This window comes from Paramacrobiotus metropolitanus, unplaced genomic scaffold (genome assembly GCF_019649055.1).
Source record: "Paramacrobiotus metropolitanus isolate TYO unplaced genomic scaffold, Prichtersi_v1.0 Parri_scaffold0000058, whole genome shotgun sequence".
NCBI lineage: Eukaryota > Metazoa > Tardigrada > Eutardigrada > Parachela > Macrobiotidae > Paramacrobiotus > Paramacrobiotus metropolitanus.
In genome coordinates this window covers 231,357-257,704 of record NW_026570278.1, presented here as the reverse complement: position 1 = coordinate 257,704, position 26,348 = coordinate 231,357, and the positions used below count along the sequence as shown (strand labels likewise).

The following is a 26,348-nucleotide window of genomic DNA, read 5'->3' as shown; positions in this document are numbered from 1 at the left end:
TAGGTGTTAAAATAATACATCAGCAGAAGCGGTAGAAAGCAATTCAAAGCAAATTCTGCCATTGTACGATAAACTGCGAAAATTAGACTTGGAGTAAGAGCACATTCCTTGTCAACAGTACAATACATCATACATGCATTCTACGTCTCTAGCCACTGCAAGTCCAGATAAAATCGACATACCCACACAATCTACGACAAAATAATGACTCATTTCCTGGTCATGGGGTGCGTGGCGAGCGCCGGTTTTCCCAGCTAATAGTATGATATGATAATACGGGATGGAACTATGTACAGTGTGTCAAAGGTCGACCTGATTTGTCGTCAGTTGCACCGTTATTTTACGCACGAGCTAATTTGAAGCAAAAACGATCGCTCGCTTTCTGCAATGCTTCCAACACGTAAACGCATTCAAGGTCAAATATAGAAGTATAGTTAATCAAGCTGGTCATCGAAATTCCCTGCCGGTTTTAACTAGTGATGTAAATCTCCAAGTTTGAGTTATTTCATCGACGCGTTTCAAGTACAGACGCTCGACAATCCGCGTGCGTTTTAACGTTTGCTCTGTAGTTGCCAGCTTAAGACATTCGCAATTTCCCAAGTGCTTCCAAGTGCTTAGAACGAGCCCAACACGTCGGGGTAGTTTCAAAGTCTAATTTTATAATTATTGTTCACGGAGCAGTTAGTATTCCGCTTACAATGGTGCTAATCATCATCGTTGTTATCACCGCGGTAATAACCAGCGCAACAGGTACACATGAATTTTAATCGATACTACTTTGCATTTTCAAATTTTTAGCCATTAGTCGGCCCATTACTAAAATTGGAAGAACACATTCTGACAATCTGGTCCAGAACTTCAATCCATTATGTTTCTTTTGGGAGAATTCTTCAAAGGTTCTGCACAGTTTTGTCTTAAGCGAAGTTTTCGCTTTTACAAGCAATCATTTCGGGAACCTTCGGAGTATTAATACGTATAACATCATGAGTCACCAAAAACATTATTAAAAAATTTGCAGTAATCTGTAATGACTACTGTAGTGACGTTCACAAGTTAGACCACAGAGTGCGTTTACCGGAATAATGCGCACTTTATATACCCACGCTGCACGGGCAAAATTCACGATAATTTACCTGCAAATTTAAATTGGAGTTCCTTGAGCAGCATTCATGTTTTAACATCTTATTTAATTATTTGATAGTATGTAAAAATAAAACATCAGCTAGAATTGTATTACAGAAGGCTGAAAAGAAATGCATACAAATCAGAGCTCTGAGATCTTCACAATGTTGGTTTGTTGTGGTTTTTGGGGTAACCCTGCGGGGGGGCGGTTTTGTTCAGCACTGGCAGGAACTGACGCTGACTGTGGATATGTTTCCAGGATGGGCGCAGAAAGTGGCGATCATTTTCAGAGCTCTGATTATAAAAAAATATGGGTAAAAATGTAATTAAAATTACGTGGAAATTTGCTATTTGAAACAAGAAAATGTAAAATGGGATTTGGGTCGTGAATTTTGCCCGTGCAGCGTGGGTATATAAAGTGCGCATTTTTCCGGTAAAGGCACTCTGTGGTCTAACTTGTGAACGTCACTACAGTAATTTATTTTAAACCAATTTTTTTGACTCACAGTCTGACACAATAAAGGCAACTGCGAATTTATTTAAATTCACATCATGGTACATCGTTTCTCGATTTTTATTACAGCGCTGCGATCTGATTACTTGTCGACACCCGCTTTTACCATTCCTTACCAGGACCATCAAGTTCCACTATTCCGCGCCGCCGTCGATTTCCTTTCCACTCCGACATTCTACTACGCACCCACTGGTAAAATCCTTCTCAATGCCACGGAAATCCTCCTGAACAACCAGACCGGCGAGCGCACTGTCGTGGCTGTCATCCAACTGTGGGATCACGCGTACACTGACTACTTGCAACAGTGGGCGCAGCGTGAAATGCAGCGCTCAAAGGTCTTACTGTTTCCGGTACCGTTTAAATGATGCGTGTTGCGATGCGGTCAGATCACGGTCGCACAGTGGCCGTCAACGGTCGCTGGCAGCGCATTGCGCACTTCCCACAACTAATCCAAATTTCCATTCCATGCGAGACTGTAGCTGACTGTCGAAACGTGCGAGAGTCTATTCAAGCCGACCGCGAAGCTTTTGCGGCACGTCTGACGTTATCGTTCAGGTTTCAGACACCTCAGAACAGAGAAATTGCCTTCTGCAGTCATCAGCATCATTTTCACCATTCCTCGGTTTTCCACAGTATTGTCGAGCAAAAAGCGGCGTATGAGTATGTTTTCCTCCCGGAAATGGATTATCAAGAGTTGATACAGGAAATTGTTCAAAGCGCCATCGAGGATACTCTACAAACCGGTGAATTCGTCGATGATGCTGAACTAGAATTGGCTAAAAAACAGATGGCTGCACTGTTGCGGTACAATACGACATCGAGTGCGGAATTTACGGAGAACATGTGGAATGCGACGTACTGGCGGGGAGCAGACCGACGCCCAGATGAGCAGTACAAATACTTGACCGCGTCACTGGGTAGTCGCACCCAGCATAAAACAAGGTCCGCGAAGAGTAGTACCCTATCTATTCAGCTCGACGAGAAAGTGGCACATCTTGCCGGTCCGCTAGCAGAACTGGACGAAGGTCGCAGCGGTGTCGAGTGGAACGGCCGGGAGATCTTTATCAGACCCAGGACGATGTACTGCTTAAATCTGAAGAAGCTCCACGAGGAAGTCACCCTAGCGCACAATATTTCGGTACATATCAGCCGCCATGACGCGGACTACACGGCGTCTGTAAGGGTAGGGTCGGGTGTCAGCCAACTCTTGCTCCGCGCGCACTCAATTTACGCGGTGACCACTACCACGGCTGCCACCACTACCACCCCAATCGCCGCTACCACCACTACAGCAACCACCACAATACCAACTACCACCCGTGCGACTACGACGACGGCGCCTTGTCCCATCCAACAACCATGGCTTAACTTGGGTAATATCCCTAAATCGAAAAACGGTAAGTTCGGGTTTTCGTATTATCGTTCAAAGAGCAACTTAAGAAACGAAGTCTCACCTTTTCGCAATAAAAAAACTGAACGAATTAAAAGGTAGAAGTAATGCTACGCTAATCCTTGATTAATGCTCGTATACTTACATTAAAGTTTTAACAAGCATCAAGCAGAGCATTCCATCATGAACTCCACAGAATGTTGTCGGTGAACGATAAACGGAGACAATCATTTCTGCTCAGGCTGCAGTGGTTGGATACACGTGGACACGACCACGCCAGGTTACATAAAATCACCGAATCATCCTAGTATGTATCCCAACTTTGCCAGTTGTGCTTGGATCATTACGGCTCCCAGTGGTCAAAGACTAAAGGTACTTGAAGAGGATGTCATAACCGGTATTCTGTAAGCTCTTTTGACAACTGGACACGAATTATTTACGATTATAATATCGCAAAAGCATAGCATGGCTTACGATTTTTTTATGTACGAAATTGAGCGCCTTGTTTTTCTTCTAAATTTCGAAACTGCTCTGCTGGTTGCACTTAAAAAATTCTCGATACCTGGTATTGTATAAAGTATTTTGCGACAAATTATCCGCGGCCAGTTGTCTTCGCCGCGAAAAGTCGCGCGTCGAATTTGAGTACGGCGAAATATCGCACTCCCATGAGTCCGAGTGCGCTTTTCAGAGTGAGTTGACGGTGCTGACTGCTCACCGGCATTTAAAGCACGACAAATGTAGTCTGTCACGTCTTCATAAAGCCATTTATTCACTCAGCTCTTCACAGTCGTACTGACAGCTTATTACGCTGCTGCTGTTCACGATAATATACGTTGCTATGTCACATCATCACACCTTCCCCAGTGTGTGAAACACACTAAAGAAAATGCACGATAACTGAACATAAAAATTGCAGAAATAACACCAATTAATCAGAAAATAAATCCAAATTAATATCAGCGGTATCTTTCAGTGTTTCCTTCTTTTTCCGTTTCTTCTCCCTCTTCATTTGGCTGCGAGTCATAACCAGTCCACTGCTTGAAGCCGTCTCCATTTCCTTCTCGGGTACGCTTCCGATTGGCGCAAAATTACTGACCCCGTCAGTGTTTCAGCCGTCGCTGACTGCCACCACGCTCTGCTGAAGATCGCAGGCTTCTGCCATTTCGATCGCCACTAGTTCTTCTACGCTCCGGTTCTGCTCCGGGTGATATCGCCGATGCTCCACCGGTCTCCAGTACCGCGGAGTCGCTTCTGTGCTCCGTCGTGCCATTTCGTCCACCTTTATACGCAAGGCAGTCAACTCGCCCAGCACAGAATCCAGAACAGCATCTCCGTCCTTGCTGCATCTCCAGGGGCGGCTGCTCGCTCGCCTGGTATAGCTAGGCCGATGTTTAACCATACAGTCAAAATCATTATTCAAATTGACCTGTAGCACATCAAACTCCTCTTCTATCAGATTGGTGCGCCGTGCACCATCCCTCTGCTGCTCTTTCTCTTTTGGATCGGCGCGACAGGCCCTGGCAATGTGGCCTAACTTACCACAATTGCCGCACCGCAATTCTTTTGCCTAACATTCGGCTTTGCGATGGTCGCGCTCTCCGCATCCGTCACAGCCCCCATCATTATATGGCCATCGCGGCATCTCGCTTCCCCCTTCGCGGTTTCGCTCCCCGCTGCCGCTGCTGCCGCGGCGGTTTTCACCTTGACCTTTTTGCCATTTCGGCCTTTCTCCACGGCCATTAGGTCCATGACCTTTACTCGGGCCAAGCCCTCACGAACTCGAGCCACATCCACCGCCTCCGTGGTCTTCTTCGGCTCCCGGGCGAGCTCATGCAGCTCGCAAATTTCCAAGCACTCCTCCAGCTTGGTGCGGGATTTAGACATAAGGTGCAGTCTTGTGTTCTCGCTTGCGAGTCCGTTTGTGAACGCGGCCATCAAGTTTTGCTTGAGGACTGTCGCAGGGAATCCTACCACGGTGGCATTCCGGCGCAGTCTGTTCGAAAACTCCAGGAGCGTCTCCCAGGTTCCTGCTTTATTCTAAAGTATACCGCCCACTCCGTCTGCTTCAGCGTTTTCTTCACAAACGCTTGCTCCAGTTTATCTGCCAGCTGGCCAGCGGTGAAATCGTCCTGACTGCCAGGCAGGCACATGGAGATAAGAATCTCTAGCGCCTCCACGCCTAATGCGTCCAGCAGCACCGCTTTCTGCTCGGCCAAGTCCGTGACCTTGTGCAGTGCTACATAGTTTTTGTAGCGATACTGCCAGGATCGCCAGGTCATCGCGGCTGGCTCAAATCTCATCAATCCACCAGTGTCCTCCTTTCTTCACCCCGACAGCATGGCTGCACCACTTCCCGAAGGCATAACCACACTGTTCGTAAACACTTTTTCACTCTAAACGGCAATGAGCTCGATTCCTTACGCCAGATTGTCACGTCTCCATAAAGCCATTTATTCACTCAGCTCTTCACAGTCGTACTGACAGCTTATTACGCTGCTGCTGTTCACAATAATATACGTTGCTATGTCACATCATCACGTCATAGTCTTATCTCCAAACCGTGAAATTTTCAGCACATCTTTTGGATGTTCCGAAAATCGCAAACCACAACCGATTGCTGTTGAGAAAAACCAAAACATCAAATTCAGAAAAACCGAACATTAAATTCTGATAAACAGATAGCAAAATTGTTTAGTTTAGGAACTCTGTACACTCTTCATAGTCTCCGAGAACTGCGTCTTGAAGCGATTACGCTTTTTGTGTAGAGAGCGCTGCCGTTGTTGTTGAACGCAACTAACCGGCAGTGTGCAGTTTTTAAGTGCGCAGATCTCCAAGTTTAATATGGACGAATCAGTTTTATTTTGTTGTATTCGGGATAGAATGCGTACGTACTCGTACTAATTTTATTATTGCCTTTCCGCCTTCGTTATTAGATATTTGAAAATTACAAAATCAATAGGCGCTTGTGAACGTAAAATTAAATTTTCTGTATCATTTTTGACCAAGGCAGATCACTGCTGGGGTCTTGATTATATCTGTACTTCAACAAACATTTTTCACGTTATTATCCAAAAACTGTCTTGAACAGAATAGAATCTCTTTCAAAATGCTAACGCAGATGAATGATATTTTTTCCAACGGTGGAAATATTGAACCGGGGAATATCTAGCATAATTTTTACTATGTACAGAGAGACGTAGGCTACTACGTATTTGCTTCGACCACACTGCTGTTTAGCGGTAACAGTTCTGTGCCTTCAGTTGGCAACACATCATCACTTGACACTTCGCCCACATCGCCGAGATACGGGTGCGTCAACTCGGTGGATGCCGTGGAAATCTGCAGACTTGGCCTTGCTACAATGGCGACACTTCCCGCCAGCAGTGGCCCGCTCTCCAGCGTTGTCACATTTCCGGAACGATGATGTGGACAGCCGGTCCGACGCCAAACCAAAATGGCAGCCAGTATTACGCACAGACCAGCAGCTCCTCCCAGACAGCCATAGATCCAGGTGTAAGATGTGGTAGACCCTGGCACCGCATCAGCCGTTTCTGCAAGAATACAACCGAGCGCAAAATTATTATGGTGAAGATGTGCTCTAAAAAATTCGTTCACCATTGTCTGGATGTGGCAGCACAAGTTTATCTGTACGTGGCGTCGATAGCGATGTGACCCGCACTGCATTGCCCACTGATATTACAGGGAACCGCCCCCCTGCAAAACAAATATTTATTTCGTTCCAAGTTATTTCGTACCACGGATGGAGGACACCATACGAAATGGCTACTTAATAAAATTTCTGTGAAATCACAAACGATTAATTCGTTTTTTCTTCAGAGGATTCGGATGCTTGCAGCACGCAGGAAAACGGACGTTAGCGTGCAAGAAAACAATGATGATCCGTAAAATATTAACCATTCCGCAATCGTGCGTTGTTATAGCTATGTTTAATCAATTTCTATAATATAGATACTAAGCGCTTCACTTCAAGTGATCGATAATCCTCCTTTGAAGAATGAAAAACTTATTTTAGTGTCCAAAGAGTAAAGTTCCGCTGGCTTTCAGTTTGGTAACAATTAAACTAAATCCAATATTGTTAAACAATCGAAACAATGCTACGTTGTTAAGCGGAGCGGACTTACAGCATCTGACACGTAAAAGTTGGAATCTGACGCAATATTTTAACATGCATGGGCACAATGGTATCATGGGCGATTCGGCCTACCATTGTTTCCTACCATTGTTCAGGATCCGAGTTGAAGTGCATTGCGTCAGCGTCAACCTGGATCCCATTCAAATGGTGCAGGCGTTTTGGCCTACCGTTTTAACGTTTTCGGCCCACGCAGATTTAGTCGGTGAAATGCAGTTAGGCATACACGTGCTTTTTGTTTTTTTGGACAGCTTTTCATAACTCTTGCAAAAAATAGAATAAGTAAAGGCAAAAAACCATATTTTGTTACATTACAATAGTAAATTGTAATCTACTCATTTTCTTTATATCTTGTTATGTTGCTGGCTAAAGAACTATCATTACGTCGATGTCGCGTCCACGTCGCGAGGTTCAGATAACCCTGACATCCGACTTGTTTGTTAGTGAGGCTTTTTTGGGCTTAAAACATTTTTGCAGTCTTACTGTTTAAACTTAGTGTTAATATGATTAGGCCAAACCGCCAGTCTTCCACCGTAGGCCATGGTCCTTTTATTCTATGTCGCAATAGAGAATAAAGGGGCATTATACGGTTAATACAATGGTAGGCCGAATTGCCCTCTGAACCGGGCACAATATTATACATGCATTAGTGGGAGGAAAAAATACCGGTGCATTGCGTTTTACTCTTTGCATACTTCTAGTCATTTCGCTATTCGAAATCCTCAGCACACCAAGCAAAAATACATGCTTAGTGGATTACACAGCACATGAATTACCAGCGTATAAACTGTCCTGGAATTATTCGAAACATACCCGGTTCCGGTGACTGGTTTACAAATCCAGCTTTGCACTGCTCTTTGTCATAGGCCATTATGGTTGCTGTGCTTCCGGGTTCGCCTAAACGATTATCGCATTCTTGCAAGTAATCGATTATCAGACTGTTCTTTCTCTTACATGCATATAAACAGCATTTATGTTCTTAGTACTTACTGTAACTTTGCATGCACAACCCTTTTCTACACAGCGTGAAATGTTCGCGGAATCATAGATCAAACAGACATGTGGATGTAAAGATATTATACAAATTGTAGCTTGCAGCTTACAAAATTATCAGAATTAGGCTTGCAAGAACACGTCCACATGTGTGACAAGTAAAAATGTCCCCGTGTCCCACGGACATTTTTGCCATGCCCCTCCTGCCTCCATCACCAAACCGGTAACCATTTGGTTGGAATGGTAGCATGGGGGGCCTACACGGGAAAGCTGATTGCAAGTCGGTTCGTGACCTTTCGAAAACTGCCACAGGCGTTACACCAGCGTTCCATGCCAAAAACATTCCGAAATTGGTCATTATGGAGACAGCAGCGTCGCAATGTTTTACTAAGTATCTGGCATGGGTGATGAGGGGACATTATTACCAGTCACACATGCCAACAATAACCAAATACAATCTGCAAGCTCTTGCGCGCAAGATGCTCCAATAAGCGATAACCTAACCAGAATGGAATTGTGAAATATGTACACTTACACAGCGGTTCGTTGATCGAGTATTCCAGTTGAGAAAAATTAAATTTGATGTCCGTAGTGTGTGGTAGGCTGGCAAAACAATCGACGGGATAAAATACGTAATTCTTCTTTATTCTACCATTTCCGGCGACTCCCACAACAAATGTTAGTTCACCTTCCTCTAGTTCCGTTCGCAGCGCTTTGTTTTTTCTTCTCCACATTCGAAAGTCGGCGAAATCGCAGCCGCAGTGCAGTCTGCGTAGGTAATCGATTTGTTGAGATAGACTGACATTAAAAGCAGAACTGACTGGACTAAACAGATTGTGCTCCAGGCTTAGCACTTTCAAATCTAGCAGCGAGCTGAAAGTTCCATTTTCCAGATTAAGTATAGTGCCAGCAGCAAATACTAGAATTTGCAACCTGGGGAAACCGTAGAAATCCTTCTTTCTTATTATCAGCCCGTAACACATCATCAAACGAAGGTGCATCACATTAATGAAACCGAAAACGGGCAGCAGGGATGTGAACCGACAGTTTTGACAATGGAAAAAAGTCGCAAAAATGATTTGTCTGCGAATTGGCCGAAAAGCGTCTGGCGCGTCGTGTATATAACGGTTAACCACTATCTGCAGTATGACGACATGTAGCGGGAGTTTGGCTACTGTTGCAGCAGTTTGATTCCAATCATCTATCGTGGTGCTCGGGCCACATAACAAATCTATGGCTCTACCTCTTGACGTGCAGTTAACGATATTCGAACTCGCACATCTCAATCTGGATAACGTATTGCAGGTTTGCAAAGAAAGCAGTTCTTTAACAAAACTCGGGAGCGGCTCGTAAGCACCACGGTGTTGCGGTTGCATTGTACAGTTGTAGGCAGTGTACAGCTTAACAATGTCCTTGGCGCTCAAAGTTCGCCGCTGCCCAATTTTACTTGGTTTTCCTTTTCGTGCCGTTTTCTTGGGAAGAAACACCGGCAAATCCGATTGTTGGGAGTCGGTCAGGTCGAATGCGCCGTAATGCATGATCGATTCCAGATCGTACTCCGTTCCATACGTTTGCATCTGTGGAAGCTTACGAAGCAGAAAACTGTCTGGTTGAACGTTCGTTCGGTTGAAATATATTCGCAGGTAATCATCCCGATCCGCTCTGTGATGTTCGTGAAAAAGTCCCATTGCGTGAAGAACCAGATGCTGGATAGCTCCGCGAAAGATGCAGGCTTGTGACAGCGTGATGTTTTGCTGTCCACCTTGTCTGCCGACGCTGGACTGGCACCTGTAATAATAATTATTATAGTTTGCTGGTTAGGGTTTTTTCACCACATTTTCGGTCTAAATCTGCTGACTGATGGTTAAAATCAGTAAGGTTGTTAAACTATATAAAGTACTCGTAGCTGATACCTTAGACCGAAACAATCACAGAGTCAGAGGCGGTTGCTTGTTGTATCAGAAAAATCGCAATGCACGGACTCCCCCGCCTACCTTTGTCCCAGCTGAAAGAAAATGTAATCGTCTTCCCGCTCTTTAAGTTTGAACGTTACGCATTGGGACGTGTATGCCGAGATAGTATGCAGTGCATCCTTGATTTCCTCAACGTCGGGCACATCTTCGCAGAACCAAATAAACAGATAATTCGTTTCATTTTATTTAGTGTCCGACGCAAGCATTTTTTATGTGCATTGGTTTTGCGGAATATAAGTGAAAAAAGTAAAAACTTAAGAATGGGCGACTCTACTGTAATACTGGTATTCAGACTGAATTACGTAAAACATTAGATATTGATGTGTTGGTGGTAAGTACCCCATTCAATGATGGTTATCATACCGAACGCTTCGCTGATTTCATAAGGAACATTTTTGCCGTTGTTTGGCCAATAGCGGCTGGCAGTCAGATATCCGGACTCCGCAACTGAACTGCTACTAAGTGCTTGGTCGTCATAATGGAAAGCACTGCCTCCCCCGTCAACTGCCTTTGCGGTTAGTTCCGATCGTCGCTCTTGCAAGATTACTCTATTCAGGCTAGCTGTCCAATCTAAAACATAACAAAGCTACCTAACGTTAGATACTTTGTATCGCGATTTGCTTGCTTCTGTTGTGTTTGTCGCTCCACAATAAATTTTACTGAATTAATAACAACGTAACTCACTTTCATGTTAAAGAAACCTTGAATTACCGAAGCTTTACGCTCCGTTAAAAATGCCGCTGAGCGCGGACCCGTAAACTTGCGCTACACTAAATTCATATCGTCAGATTGGTTTGCTTTACAGAAATACCGGTAACTAAGGTTATCATATCGGTCAAATTGACTGCATACCTTTCTTCGAAGTGCTGCTTTTACTGTCCATCGTCCCGCTTTCGCTCGGGTAAGATTTCTGCAAGCTTGTTATCACTGGCAAGTTCGCAGACGAACTAGCATTTTCGCAGCTTGGAGCATTGAGAGAGTAATTGAACTGGCTAGAATTTTCAGCTAACAGTAAAAGCAGTTGATCGTCGTTAATCTTCCCGATAGCGCAGTCGAAACGCTGATAGAGTTCCGCTTTTCCCCAATACCACCGCTTCACGCCGGTTCCTCCCTCGACCTCGAATTCAAGTATCGTCGTCCAGACGTTCGGCAGGTCAGCTCTATAAATCATTCTTTCATTTCTGTACGTGTCAATTGAGACATTCGAAGAAACAGTTGGTATCTGGTCAATGATACGTTGCTGCAGCCACGCACGAAATGAAGAATATTCGCAATCACAGTGAAGCCTCAGTAGATACCGATAATACGCTGAGTCATCGGTGGGCACTTCTTGTGCTTCGTATTCTAAGGAAAGAATTTCCAAATTCGGAAGAGAGCTAAAGGTGAACTGTGTAACTCCGACCACCGTTGAATGTGCAAACAGTATGATGCGAATATTGGGAGTGGTAGCGAAATCCTCTACCTGCACCATGATGTTGTGGCAGTTAGCAACGGCGAGATACAACAGATTTTCGAAATACAAGGAAGCTAATTTACTAGTTGCCCGCTTTCCCACGCAATCGTAGATTGTCATGTTTAGAATCTGCGTTCGGATTGGGGAAAACGCACGGTAGGTTATGTAATTTCCATCATCCAAGTTTAAGTTCACAACCCGTAATGGTGGTTTGGCAAGTGCAAATGCTATTTCTTGCACGTCTCTAACCGTCGCATTACCCAAACACTGAATATTTAAAAACGGTTGAGAACTGGTGAATAGATTCAGACAATAATCTAATACAGCCAATTCCGTAGCTTGTAGAGGAGAGCGCTTTTCCCATGGTTTGCAAGTTTTCCCAAATTGTAACCGACATTGTCGTAAATCGATGGGAGACAGAGAATATACTCGCTTAAACTTCAAAGATTCATAGGTTGCATTGACCGAGCGTGTTGGACAACGAGGTTCGTTGACGGAAAATTCGTTTTGCGCGAAATTAATCATGCTGAAATCAGAAGGAAATGGCTGCATCGCGCAGTCAATCGGTATGAAAATATCGATCCTGTTGAACTCGCTCCCGGATATGTATCTACTGGCGGAATCAAAAATAACAGATGATTCAGGAACAGGCTGAAGGATACCACTTTGGTCGAGCCACCTTCTCAGCCAGGCAAATTCGCAGTCGCAGTGGATGCGCTTTAAATATTCTAGCATGCTATGGACAAGGTTGCCGTCGAACTTCTCATTATTGTATAACATACGGTCCTGGTCCGTACCAAAGTTCCTGAGCAAATCCTCATGCCAAGATATTATTCGCAGTTTCGGCAAGTTAGTAAAAGTGCCCTCTTCCAAGTACAAAATTGTTGTAAGTTGAAAAACTATAACTCTCAGCGACGGCAAGGATTTAAAGTCAGACTTCTTGATTCGAATGTCAGCACAGCGAAAGATTATCAACTCCTGGAGACTGATGAAAGAAAAACTTGGAAGTTTTGACGTACTATCACTAGCTCGACAGTGACCCATCTGCAAATGCTTCACCAGTTTCTCAACTGGATACAGGGCTTCTGTTGTTATCTGTGAGTCCGTTAATACCAGAAAGATTGGTCGCAAAGGCGGTTTAGCCATGGCTGTTGTCGTTGCTCGCAGAAAAGAATTATCTGCGGATTCATCACAGTATAATAGTAAAAGGCTATCACCCGTGCAATTGTCTACGGTTGAAGTAACACTCCTGCAGTGGTCATTGAACTGTAGAGCACACTGTTCTGCTTCCATAGGCAACCCGGAGAAGCCAGGAAAGGGTCGTTCCTCGGAATCCTGGTCGTTTTTTTCATCCCCCTGGTCAACTTGACACTGGTACGCAGTGCGCAACTTTGCGGCATCGCGCACGCTTAAACCCTCACGTTGTCCCATTCGATAAACACCGTCCTTTCTTGGAATCATGACCGGGCGGAAAGCAGTTTTAGCAAAGTCGTATGGACCGTAGTGCATCAGCGATTCCAGATCGTAATCCGTTCCAAAAGTGGGCATGTTGGGAATGATACCGTACTGCGATTTGTGACTGTCCATTATCTCGTCCTCGTAAATAATCACACTAGCATTCCGGTCACTGCGACTGTGTTCGTGAAACAAACCGACAGCGTGAAGAATTTCATGCTGAACTATTCCTAGCTGCATGCATCTGGCTGGATCCAAAAACACAGGCTGCATGCCGCCTTGAATTCCAACATAGGACGAACAACTGCAATTCCAGAATTTGTTTTTTCAACCTGCAGTGAGACTTTAGCGAACTATGGTAGCCGCACTCCAACTCGAGAGTGTGTTTAACAGATACCGTGCTTATGGCCTAACTGCTGCGTTTCCAATAAGCAAAAAGTTAGTGGGACCCTAGTAACAAGAGTCAATATAATTTTGATTATCACTGCCTTGAACCGGGCGCGGTTCCGTTGCATGATTCAGCACGAACACAATAAATTCTCCATTGTAATATAACACTGCTGCAAATCAAGAAGTCTCTTATATGTAACTACCGGTGCTAGTAATGTCACAGCCCAATACGGTCGAGTTTTTACATGGCGTACTACGACAAAACAAATTAGGCAGCCTACTTTTCTCCGGGCTGGAAGTTGATATAATTTGATTCTTTCCCTTTCTCCGTAAAAGTTACACAACGAAAGGTTTTGCTCTCGATTGCAGCAATGGCTTGCTGAATAACAAAAACATCTTGCGATCCTGCAAATACATGAATACAGTAAATTTGAGGGACATGAGGTGCTTAATGTAAACGTGCCGTAATTGCCAAACTCGGTGCTCTGGGGCACAAGCAGTTGTTAGCTATGGAGAAGAGGCACTTATTTGGGAGACATGCCCTAACCCAGTAAGTGCCTGTTCTGTGGGGTGCCGTTATATTTTAATCAGTGTATAAGCTATTATATAGATGTCCAAACAGCATCACATTGGGGTCTACTGAAACTGAACGCCGTGTTTACCTGATACCAGTATATGGTTTAACGGCAGTCCTGGATTTGCGATTACCGTACCCAGCTTGCATGCACCTCTGCTTGAGCAGCCAAACTGTACAACCTTTTAGTGGCTCTAAGGTCATTACAGTGAAAGCACTTTTGCGTAAACCCTCCGTACAAAAAAATTCGCACGTAATTAATATTTTTGAAGTTAGAATGTTTAAAGTGAATAGTAATTTTGGTACGCGTGGTCGTGTACTTATTTCCAAGGATGTGTATGCCTAAGAGCGTACGTAACACCGGTTTTTCTGAACTTCTTTACAACAACTAGATTGTACTCCTATGTGCAGGCCTATTTAAGGGCTCGTCTTCCCTATTCAGCTGACCGATTAATTCATCTACGTAATTTAGGGCGCAATTATCGTTTTGCGTTTGACAATTATTAACGACCCCCTGAGTGGAAATCTTGGTGAAGCCATATTTTTCAAACCTGATGGCAGAGAGCCACCTATGGCTCGTTTCGTACCGCTCCAAAAATTCGACCCATCATTTTCGGTTACGTATCCCTAGTATTCCCGTGTATTCCACCGGTATTAGTTCGTGTTCTGCCTGTATTCCGCTTTAACCGCCTCGTGTCCGTTAAGGCCATGGCTGGTTCGGCTTTAATCCTAAGGTGCCATTTTGCAAAAAGAAACGGCTATATAGATTGAAGACTGCTCTATTAGATGGCAACATTATCAAAGTGATTAAACTGCAGGGTTATGAAATATGAATTTTTTAAGTTAGCTGCCTAAACTGAATAATGGTGCAAGCAGTGACTGGCCCGGCTCACCATTACAGACGCTTATACAAATTAGCGCACCTGCGATGAAATCAATGGAGAGCGCAGAATTGTGATCCACATCTTTTGTTTTACTGACAGCCATAAAACCGAGCACTGGTCAGTAGAATGAGAGCGAACACCGAAAGACAATAGATTTCGATCACACCGAAGTGTGAAAGGAAGCGAGCAATCGGCTGTCTGGACAGTAGAGATGGGCATCGGATCCAAATTTTAAATCCGAATCCGATCCGCGAATTTTTTAAAAAAATCCAAATCCGATCCGTATCCGAGTTTTTATGGATTACAATTTCCGAATCCGATCCGTATCCGACCATCGGATATCCGAATCCGATCAGATTTAAATCCGACTTAGTTACAAAAAAAATTAGTTTTTGATAATAAGCACTATACCCGTCACAGAAATTTTCGCAGTAGCTAATACTAGTTGGAAAAACCGTTTGCGCTAACTGTTGGTAAAAAAAACCTGAATTTGTGACATATAATACTGAGAAAAAGCGAATGCACTAACTTTCAGTAAAATCCTTGGTGGAACACTAGTGCAAAACAGACAAATCACATTCGGTTCAGCTGTAACGTGTAACAGGAATCTTGATTTCCCACCACATAATACATTCTTGAACTTCTTCCGCATACGGCGAATGCGGATTTTTTTATTTCTTAAAGACGAAAAATGTTTTATTTGTCGTTGCGCAAGCCGGTCGGATTTTCTCGGATATTAGAAAGCAATCTGAACACTACGAATACAGTTCCGAATACGAATCCCCGCCTATTTTGTTGACGTCATAGCCCTATTCGTTTCGTAAACCTTCCGTAAAGCACGAAATTTAAGCTTTGAATCGTAACGTGTCTCCGGATAGCTGTCGATTCTGCCTGTGTTGATGGAATTCCGTTTGCTCTGGATTTTAAGTAGAGAAAACATTCCTCTTTTTTATGAGTTTAAGAAGTTTTTGAAAACCCTTTTCACAAGTTAAGAACAAATTTTTGATTGACATGAGGTATCACAACTGAAATTACGTTAAAAAATTAAACTTGTACGAGTCGTACAGCCGTACGCATCGAGCTCAACCGACCAATAGGAAAATTCTAAAAGCAGTTGGATCGAGTGCAGCTAGTTAACTTGCAGTCGCCGACTCGGGCGGTTGAGCGCTTCCGGTCTGAGGCAGTTTTTGCTTGAACACTTCGGCCGCGCTACGTTTCGGCCACATGTTATCAGTTCGGCAACATACAGTTAGCCTTACTCACTTCGGTCCGCACTCTATTCGGCCACCGTTACATGTCATTTCGGCTTTTATTTTTGTTGTGTCAAGTTGTTACTTAATATTTGTTGTTGTTAGCACTTTCGTTTTTTTAAAAGAGAAACTATTTGTTTTTGTCAGTTTTTTTAGGTTTCTTTGGTATCTTTGGTTTTTTAGAATTTATTATACGTTTTGGTTTTCTTCTGTGACGAGAATTTTTGAATTATGAGAGGCTGGTGGTGAACTGAAACTGCAGGTGAACGTGGTGTAATGTCACTGTAATCTGTGTTCTGTTCCAACAAAATAGTTTGCTTCTTTTTCTGTGTATCAAGTGATCTGTTGTCAAGTAACAAAAAATTTATATCACACACATTATAATTGTTCGTCATTACGCAACCATAAACATGCTCAGGTTATCGATATTAGCTGTATTTATGGGCTTTTTTCCTAATAAAAGTAAGTATTAATGAAATTTCGTAAACAGATAAAAGTTGGCAACAATGCATCGACGCATTCTTGTAATCTTCTTACTAGGCTGCAAGTTTGCAAAGTTTTCGATTATCAATAATTTACATTGGTGGACTACAGCCTGAATGTGATGTGGTCGAATGTGAGTGGTGGCCGAAATTACCGTAACCGAAGTGTAAATAGCCAAAATCATCGGTACCAACCGTGTCGGCATTTGGTTCGGTCCGAATGCATAGTCAGATCTCGGTTGCGCTTACGAACACGATTTCAATCCGTGTTCGTATTCGGTTCCGTATTCGTAGTGTTCAGATTGCTTTCTATTGTTTCACAATCCGATCCGATCCGAAACTTAAATTTTAAAATCCGACCCGTATCCGAATCCGAACTCACTCGGATTTCTATCCGAAAATCCGAACCGAATTTCGGATCGGATCGGATTGGATCGGATATTCCGACCCGATGCCCATCTCTACTGGACAGTCACTATGGTTTGGTTTGTGTGGTGGGCTGAAACAGTCAACGTGCCTTTGACTCATGTAAACTTGTCTGAACTGTCAAAAGCTACCGTTCAAAATGCACCAAATGAAGTCTGAAAACTAACTCCTAATTCTGGCGATATAAGAAAATTTTCAAACTTGATGCATTCAATTAAGAAAAACCATGGAAGTTTAATTGCGAGAGCGATTTTGAAAAAAATCGTTTTTACTCAAGTTATTTACGAAAATCGAAACCACAAAAGTGTTTTTTTTTAAGTTTGTGAAGTTTAAAATTTTTTTAACCAAAAAAGCCCTCGCAAGGTGCAGAAGAACTACGTTCACGATTTTCTTGGTGGTCTATCTAAAACTCTGTGTGGTTCTCTACAGACTAGTTAGTTTTTTAGCGTGATTTTTTCGATTCAAACTTTAAACTGTGTGTTGTAAACCGATCTTACCAGTTTTAAGTTGTGAATTTTTCTCGATTTAAACTGGACAGACAGGTGTATTGAGAGAAAGATACGATTTTAAGAAACTTGAGAAACCGGCCTTTTTCGTCTGAATTAAGCCGAACTAGCCATGGCCTTAAGTTTTTCTTTGCAGCGGGCCCTGTATTCCCGCATATTCCACCGGTATTCGTTCGTCGTCTGCTTGTATATTTATGTTTTCTTATGCTTCTCAGTCTGACTACAGGCGGAATACAGGTAGAACACGCGAGAATACGTGGAATACACTCAATACCGGGCCTACCACAGTGTCACTTAATGGATACGAAGCAAATAAGGCGGAATACAAACAGAACCCGAACGAATACCGGTGGAATACGGGGGATACAATGTGCGCTGCAGAGAGGCACTTAATGGATACGGAGCAGATTAGACGAAATATAGGCCGAACAGGTATTAAGTGTCGCTCTGCAGTGAGTCCTGTATTCCCCGTATTCCACCGGTATTCTTGTGTGTTCTCCTTGTATTCTTCTGTATTCCTCCAAGTTTTTCTTCGTTTTCTATGTTTTCCTATGTTTTCTTATTTATTCCTAATTAAATTACAGGCAGAACTCGCGAGAATACTAGCTGAATACGGGGAATACAGGGCCCGCTGCAGAGAGACACTTAATGGATAGGGAGCGGATAAGGCGGAATACAGGGAAAACACGAACGAATACCGGTGGAATACGCGAGAATACTAGGAATACGTATCGAAAAATAATGGGTTGAATTTCTGGAGTGGTACGATATCGTCCATATATCGAGAGAGGCGCCTACTGCAAGACTGGGGGTAGGATCAAGGAAGCTCTTATTTCTGATATGCGCCGCCACGCAGCCCGAGGGCGGTTGGAAGTCAGTAGCCTTCGAGTAGCCGGGAAGTGTAACATTGTTAATTTTGATCAGGAATCAGAGACGTTCCCGTTAGTCCTGCGCGAACATTCAGGCCATTTGATGTACAGAAATTTGTGCAAGGAAAAATCCAAAATGGCGACGTCTCAGGAGCGGTGCGCATTCTTTGTTCCGAAGACGCTCTTGCACCCTGCACAGAAGCTACTTTCACTGAACTGCAGAACAAACATCCGGGTGTCAACCCGGATGCTTGTTACCCAGTATTGTCACCAGCCCAAAGCGATAAAATTAGCCGAGTTACACAGAAAGAAATTATCGAAGCAATCAGGAGTTTTCCAAACGATTCAGCTGGCGGTCTTGACGGTTTACGACCGCAGCATCTTAAGGATATGATAAGTGATACTGCAGATGACACTCCCAACATAGTGTGCGAACAGTTAGCGCTTTTAGGAGATATCATGCTCTCCGGTCGCGTTCCTACGGAAATCGTGCCTATTCTGTACGGCGCAAATCTGACTGCTTTAAATAAAAAGGGGGGTGGGATAAGACCGATAGCGGTCGGCAGCACTGTACGTCGCATAGTGGCGAAAATTGTGGTTAAGCGAGTGCAACAGCAGATGGGTGAAAAGCTTAGACCGAAACAGCTGGGATTTGGCACTCCCGGTGGCTGTGAGGCCGTTGTGCATGCTGCCAGGCGATTTCTTACGACCCCTTCAGAAGAAGTACGAGTCCTTGTAAAGTTCGACTTTCGAAACGCATTTAACACGATCCATCGCGATAAAATGTTACAAATCGTCCATTCTGAGTTGCCAGAGTACGTTCATTTCATTAGCCAGTGTTATCAAAACCCATCCAGTTTAGCTTTTGGCGAATGGGATATTCTGTCACAGGCTGGCGTGCAACAGGGAGATCCTTTAGGCCCTTTACTTTTTTCCCTCCTCATATTACTACTGATATTATCTTTGGTGTCACCGCTTAACGCATGGTACTTGGATGATGGTGTCATAGGTGGCAGTTTGAACGACGTACTGGACGATGTAGCTAAGGTCATTGCTACCGCCAGTGAGTACGGTTTGGAATTAAATCTCCTAAAATGCGAATTCTATATTTTCGGTGGTACTGTAGAAGACCGTGAAATTGCGCGACAAACATTTGTCAATCGTTACCCAGAGTTCCTGCAACCTACTGAAAGTGAATTGGTATTGCTCGGTGCTCCTCTTTTACAGGCCGCCATTCCGAATGCAATCGTTAAAAGGACACAAGATCTTCAGAGACTATCCTCGAAGCTAAGTATTCTGCCTGCACACCAGGCTTATTTTCTTTTGCGCACCTGTATTTGTATTCCCAAAATGAATTATTTACTACGATCAAGCCCAACTTGGCTGTGCAGTAACGAACTGGATATCTTCGATAATACAGCGAAATCGGCACTAGAAACAATAGTGAACGTTAAAATGGATGGCGTTACATGGGCACAGGCTTCGCTTCCTGTTTTCAGTGGCGGGCTGGGAATTAGGCGTGTGGCAGAACTAGCGACTTCAGCCTATTTGGCTTCGGTTTATGCCACATCGTCCCTAATTTCAAGCATCGCCCCTGGAACGGAGAGCCTTGACTTTGTGCACCAGTTGTGGCAAGCAGCATCAGGTGCTGAATTACCGTCAGAAAATCAACGAAAGACGCAGAAAGTGTGGGACGCCGCTGTGGTCAAAAAAGCTTGCGAAGATATTACAAGCTTGTATGTAAATGATGTTACACATTGTGCGCGTTTGCTTGCAGTTGCGCGGCCGGAATCGGGCAAATGGCTGAACGCCCTCCCTGTACCTTCACTTGGAACGTTGATGTCAGACGAGAGTTTCCGTGTAGCAGTTGGACTACGTGTCGGCGCGCCAATTTGCAGTCCCCACTTTTGCGCTGACTGCCGTCTGCCTGTCGACCAATACGGCCACCATGGACTTTCGTGTAAGAAGAGCGCTGGACGTTTTCTTCGTCACTCCTCATTGAACGAAATAATTCGGAGAAGCCTAGTTACCGCCAATATACCGGCCGTACTGGAACCGAGAGGGACCAACGACGAGGATGATCGCCGGCCGGATGGTGGGTCGCAGCTGCCTTGGAGAAACGGACTACGACTCGCCTGGGACGTGACATGTGTTGACACCGTGGCCTTGTCTAACGTCATCAGCAGCAGCATCAAAGCCGGAGAAGCTGCCAGGAAAGCGGAAGAAGAAAAGTGCCGAAAGTACGAATATCTGGCGCCGGAGTACGACTTCGTCCCTTTAGCTTTCGAGACTTTTGGCGTCGGCGGCCCAGCTTGTTTGAAATTTTTACGTGAGCTAGGAAAACGCTTGAAGAATGCTTCTGGAGAAAAACGATCATACGAGTTTTTGTTGCAACGTCTTAGTATTGAAATACAGCGCTGGAATGCGCTGTCTGTGACGTCCACTGTTCCATGTTCTGATGGTTTTAATGCTGTTTAGTTTGTGTTATAATGTTTTTTGTAAGTGATGTGTAAATTACTGTCTAATAACTAAACCAATAAAATTCTGGGGACACAGTCGTGGCTGCTCCATAGCAACGCGTGCTCCTACTGTAATTTTTAATTAGGGCGCGTTTGCAAACCGTGCTGTCTGCAAATACGGGTGGCACATGAAAATTAACAGAAAACCAAGGTCTACAAAGCGAAAGACACATGCATGATAAAAATGAGTAGTGTGCTCGGTAAAATCTGCGGTCAGTCAGTGGCCCCGGTATGACAGTGCGGTGCGCCTAACATGCGCCAATCTGTACGTGATAAGTAGCGTATGCGTAGTTCCCATTTTGGCGCACTGTCCATTCCGGCGAAGATCAGAAATTGTAGGCGCACACCAAGCCCGATAATTACGGTCCAACGTACATGTATTATTCTGAACACATACTTTTTTTCGCCTTACCAAATAGATCGCTTATCCGATAGGGCACTTTTCCGTTCGGCCAGAGCGAAACCGTTTGTCTCCCTAAACATTGCTGATTTATTCCGCAGAAACAGTGTAGGTTATTGTGTATTCTGCATTTCTATCAAGCACCTGGGTTTGGAATATTCGCAGGAATTTATGATATGTCAGTCTTAGGTAACGGCATAATATTCCGCATATTCAGGTACTCCAAAAGAGTAGATTACTCAGTTAGCCATACAGAGTTGTACCAGCAGCTTTTGATTTTCATTGCATTCTCGGGGGTTCCTATTTCGTTTTGCTGCTATCCAACCCGCAAAATAACATACATTAGTGCCACAAAGTCAAGACTTTCGCTACAAAAAATTTGGATGTTCTCATTAACCTTTCCGGACTTTGGCCATGTAAAGAATTTTTCAAAGCAGTTTTCTCTTTTCTTTAACTCGTTATGCCAAAATTTTGGAATGAAGAAAATTACCACGCTTATACAAAAACGTTACTAGTTTTTGGAAATTTATTTCTGGGTCTTGCACTACCTTTCATTCCGTGCACTGCACTATCTTTTATTCGGTACATCATCTTTTCGAGCAGTACGTTTGACTCCGTACTGACCAGTAACCATACAGTATCATTCGTCATTTGCGCTTATGTATATCTTAAATTTTTTTACATTAAAGTTATTTCCAGAACTAACGTTCTTTGTTTAACAGCTGTTTTTGGTTAAGATTCAACGCATCACTAGCAAAATTCTCGTGAGCAGAAAATTCGGCCTTCATGAGCCGGTTTTTTCTTTGCAAAGGTTTACATTGTGCCGTTATTAAACGAATTTCGACCCAGTGTCGCAGCTTTTTGTGTGTAGGAACTAGGAAGTTGACGCTGGGTCTCTATATAATATCAATTAAGTATTATAAAGTATAAGTATATATTTGTGATAATATTATGGAAATTAGTATGGTAGTTTGGTAATTGAAAAAGTATGGTAGTGCACCGAGTGAAATGTAGCGTGGATTGTTAGTGTCCGAATGAATGGTAGTGTCCAAGGTAGTTACCGAACAAGATGACCCACCATTTCGCCGACGAAATATCGGTGAGCCACCGAGCGAAAGTTAGCTCCCGAAAAGGTAGTGTACAGAGCAAAAGGTACCCATAGGGAAAGATAGTGTACGCAATAGTTACCTTTATTTTGACATCAGCAAATGGAATTCTGGCCTACCTGCCGTGCCTTGCGGGCCGATGCCAGCACCAGCATCAGCAAACATTATATCATCTTCCAAGGATCCACGGATGCTCAGATTGGTCCAGTGGGCTTTCATGACAGCGGGATCAATACGCGTTTCCCAATCTGTAAATACAATACTAACCGTTACTTCCGAAAAGGGGTGACCCGTCATTTCGTCGACCGTCACTTCGTCGAACAGACACAACGTCGACCCGTCACGACGTCGAGCTAACGTCTAGCTAAACCGTCATAGTTTTCTTATGTTATTTCTTGTTTTCTAATGTTTTCTTAATAGTCGCTTTCGTGACGGTCGATGTAGTGCGGTCGACGAAGTGTCGGTGAGCCCCGAAAGGTACCTCTTATCTCAAGATTTCTATGGAATAATTGTTATTTTTGATTAAAAATGATTCCGGGATACAGTTCCATGGGATAAAAAGAATACAGAGAGTCCATGTTTTGTGTGAAAAAAGTGTTTGGCCGGCAAAAAACCAGACAACATTATCGAAATTTAAGAAGCATACGACAGAGCACAAACTTTGCTAGAGGGCAAGACAGAAAACTTGATTTTTGTATTCCTGGCGTGTGAAACATCCCAGACATTATTGTGTAATAATGTAACATCAAGATACTTATTTCCGTATGTAAAATGTGTTTACGATTTGTAATTCCGATCCAATATTATTTCAATTTTGTTATAACAAATCAATTAAGTACTGTACTTAAATAATCAATAAAATTTGTAACGTAAACCGTTTTCTCATAACGAAGTTACTACATAGTTACCGTCGGGCAGCTCATCCGGGTCGTCGTCGAAATTGTCATGGTAATCCCTGTCATCCCAAAAACCGTCTACGCACTGAATAAAAACGCAAATAATTAACCGGTAAACAAGCATCTTGAATGCACCCACAACGGGAAACGGTTTGCCATTCCACCGAACGCTATGCACGCAGTTTTTGTAGTAGCCGTGTTTGCATTCATGCTTTTATTATTTCATATGGTATTTCGACTGGATGAAGCCGGTAGGTTTTGCTCCGAGCAAACTTTTGAACACGCCAAACCAGCAAAGCTTTGAGCACACGATCTCGTCTTTATAATTAATAGGTTTTTCACATGCGGCTAATACGGCTCGTATTACCCGCATGTGAAATGTATTAAACAAATGCGCGCACATACCGCAAATAGCGCTAACAGTAGAATCCACCAATACCATTGATTAATAACGCTCCAAATCGTGACAGACCGCATCGAAGCCGATAAAACTAGTACAAAGCAACGCGTCTTAGATTTCACAAGGATTTGAGTATCACAGTTATTTCAATAACCCATCTGAGCCTAATTTTCTGCAATTAAGTTTGTAATTTGAAAAGAGCTAATTTTGTGTGGCTAACGGCATCCTAAACGAAATTCATATACCATTGTTGCAATACAGATTATGGTTTATTATACTTGTGTATTATTGCTTGCTCATCCGGAAAGAGGCGCTACCGCCTCCTTGTCACTTTATTATGAACGATATACCGTATCTCGATAAATATACAATAATATTATGTATCAACTTTTTTTGAGTTCCGTAGGCTGTTATGCGGCAGAACGGCCCTGTAGAAATCAGGGGAAGAGTCACATGTTCTTTTTCAGAAGTATTGTCAACAAGACTCGTGCACTGGAAGCAACAATTAAGTAAAAGATGGTTTCCTCTCCACTACTTTACACACAAATTTTTTTTTTGGTTTGTTTTAGAAAAACTTAAAAAAACGTAGAAATTATAGCGGTTACGAGTAGGAAAGGACAATTACAATACAAATTATGCGGGATGCCCCCAATAATGCAACAAACACACACCGACCGCATAAAAGATGAACATAATCAATAAATATAAAGAAGCATGCACATGCTTGAGGCAGGCAGGCACGGCGTTTTGGTTGGATTGCAAATGGCGATTGCGTTGACTACACACGCTCGATGGGAGAGAGAAGAGAAATAAGACTCGAAGCGAGTCAACATGCGTGTGCGACCCACACCTAACTTCAGCAGGAACGAATACGACTTGCCTTACGCAAACCCTTTAAAACAGCTATAGAGCTATTTATGCAGAAACAAAATCAATAAAATTTTGTTAAAAAGTTATGAAGACCTAAAATTTTTTCAAATTTGTCCATTAGCCTTTCATTAATTTTTACAATAAAAATATTACTTCCATGAAGTTTTGAAAAAATCGAAATTTCCAAAAGTTATGAATTATTGCTTATGAAAATCATTATGCATTAGTTAAACAGTGAAAAGCTTAGTTGGGCCAGGGCCGCCAAGCGCAAACCACTGTTTAACTGACCGTTTATGAAAGATTGACATCCAACTACTTAAATGTTTTCGTTGTACTCGTACTTATAAACTGATGATCCCTATAATTATTTATTTGCTGAATACACTGTTTTCATTGCAATGGCAAGTTGCCCTCCGAGAGTCCGAATGACATCGCCCCTTACTGCACCGACTTTTATTTAGCCGCCATCCACCATGCCAATATGGTTATCGTTATCCTAATATCTGGCGACCGCCAGCGAGCAGCCGTCCCAAATGCAAGTTACGTATTGAAACTATCTGTGTGGCGCGCCATATTATGGCGTTTGGCGTAAGCCGTATGTAAATTTCGATGCGTTATGTATCTTCGAATTTCTCGCCCAGCTTGTAAAATCTGTCCAGGCGTAATAGTTTATGCACACTGTACCGGCTCGGCTGCTGTTGCCGAATAAAAGCAATCATTAGAAGTTTTATTGCCATCGCACGTTGCACGACTGCAATTTACCGTCATTTTCCTGGATAGTCCCTATCTGAGGTTGTTTTATACCACATGTTTTATAGCCACCAATAATCAGAAACGAGTTTTATGAAATTCCAAACTGCTAAGTGGTTTACCTTGCTCAATGACACCGAGGAAGTTATGGTAAAGGTAACCACAAAGAAGTAACAGGGCTCGGATATTACGTATACGGTATACCAATTATAGTCGTTATTTACCGGTATCGACTTTTCTGATACAGTAATACCACGCAATGTTATGCAAAATGGTGGCAGCATAATTCAAAACAACATGACGAAATAAAAACCACCAATTATTTGAAAAAAGTGTACTGCTGCAGTACTCCGCAGCGTCGTCTCCTTGAGTCCAGTTTGTGGGCAGGACGAACGGCGCCCCGGAAGTCCATATGGTTTCCACAAATAGTCCTCCGCGTAAATCTTGCAGTTCAACTGTCCCAGTTGCCAGGCATAACGCACGAAGCCCGCGTGTTGTCCGCATGTTATACTGCCGACCAAGACTATGTTCTGCATGGCTGCGTTCTGCATGATCGAATCCACCGAGCCGTTACATAGTGCCAAACTTTCCACTCTCGGAAGTTACCCAGTTAGATCGTCGGCAAAATGACGGCAGACCTATGCGGCTCCGGTAACAGGAAGTTTAGCAGCAATATATTTAGAATTGACCCACAGACTGACCTAGACTTTCAGTAGTTTTTACGGTTAATAACATCTTTATTGTATTCGATAACGATTTAGTTTCCATCTGGATCTGTTTCGGAAAGAGTTCTCGCCCGGTAGGTGGATGTAATAGAACTGCGACATCATCCCGGCGAACAGGCGGTCCGCAATTTCGTCCTTTTGGCGTGTGTACCGTCTGCTCATAAAAACCGTACGCTTCGGGATTCATCGCGGCGTCCGACTCGCCTGGGTGCCACAGCACCCGCTCAAGCAGAATCTGACCGCCGAACCGG

General features: G+C 43.4%; 2 protein-coding genes across 3 annotated transcripts; one reads left to right on the top strand and one right to left on the bottom strand.

The window, feature by feature from the left end:
- Positions 1–410: 410 nt before the first annotated feature.
- LOC129592975 (uncharacterized) lies at positions 411–7,058 on the top strand. The gene is made up of 3 exons (XM_055489141.1): positions 411–750; positions 1,706–3,398; positions 6,287–7,058. The coding sequence occupies exon 2, from the start codon at positions 1,998–2,000 to the stop codon at positions 3,126–3,128; it is 1,131 nt and encodes a 376-aa protein (XP_055345116.1). The 5' UTR covers positions 411–750; positions 1,706–1,997; the 3' UTR covers positions 3,129–3,398; positions 6,287–7,058.
- LOC129592973 (uncharacterized) lies at positions 5,950–23,567 on the bottom strand. 2 transcript variants are annotated; one of them, XM_055489138.1, is made up of 11 exons: positions 23,365–23,567; positions 22,576–22,704; positions 21,348–21,425; positions 13,722–13,845; positions 10,995–13,354; positions 10,506–10,712; positions 10,164–10,287; positions 8,705–9,957; positions 7,990–8,073; positions 6,642–6,740; positions 5,950–6,577 (listed from the first exon to the last, which is right to left on the bottom strand). In XM_055489138.1, the coding sequence occupies exons 1-11, from the start codon at positions 23,474–23,476 to the stop codon at positions 6,231–6,233; spliced, it is 4,917 nt and encodes a 1,638-aa protein (XP_055345113.1). In that variant the 5' UTR covers positions 23,477–23,567; the 3' UTR covers positions 5,950–6,230. The 2 variants fall into 2 exon arrangements, with proteins under 2 accessions (XP_055345113.1, XP_055345112.1); XM_055489137.1 differs by having other exon boundaries at positions 10,482–10,712; positions 21,363–21,425.
- Between the last annotated feature and the right edge of the window lie 2,781 nt (positions 23,568–26,348).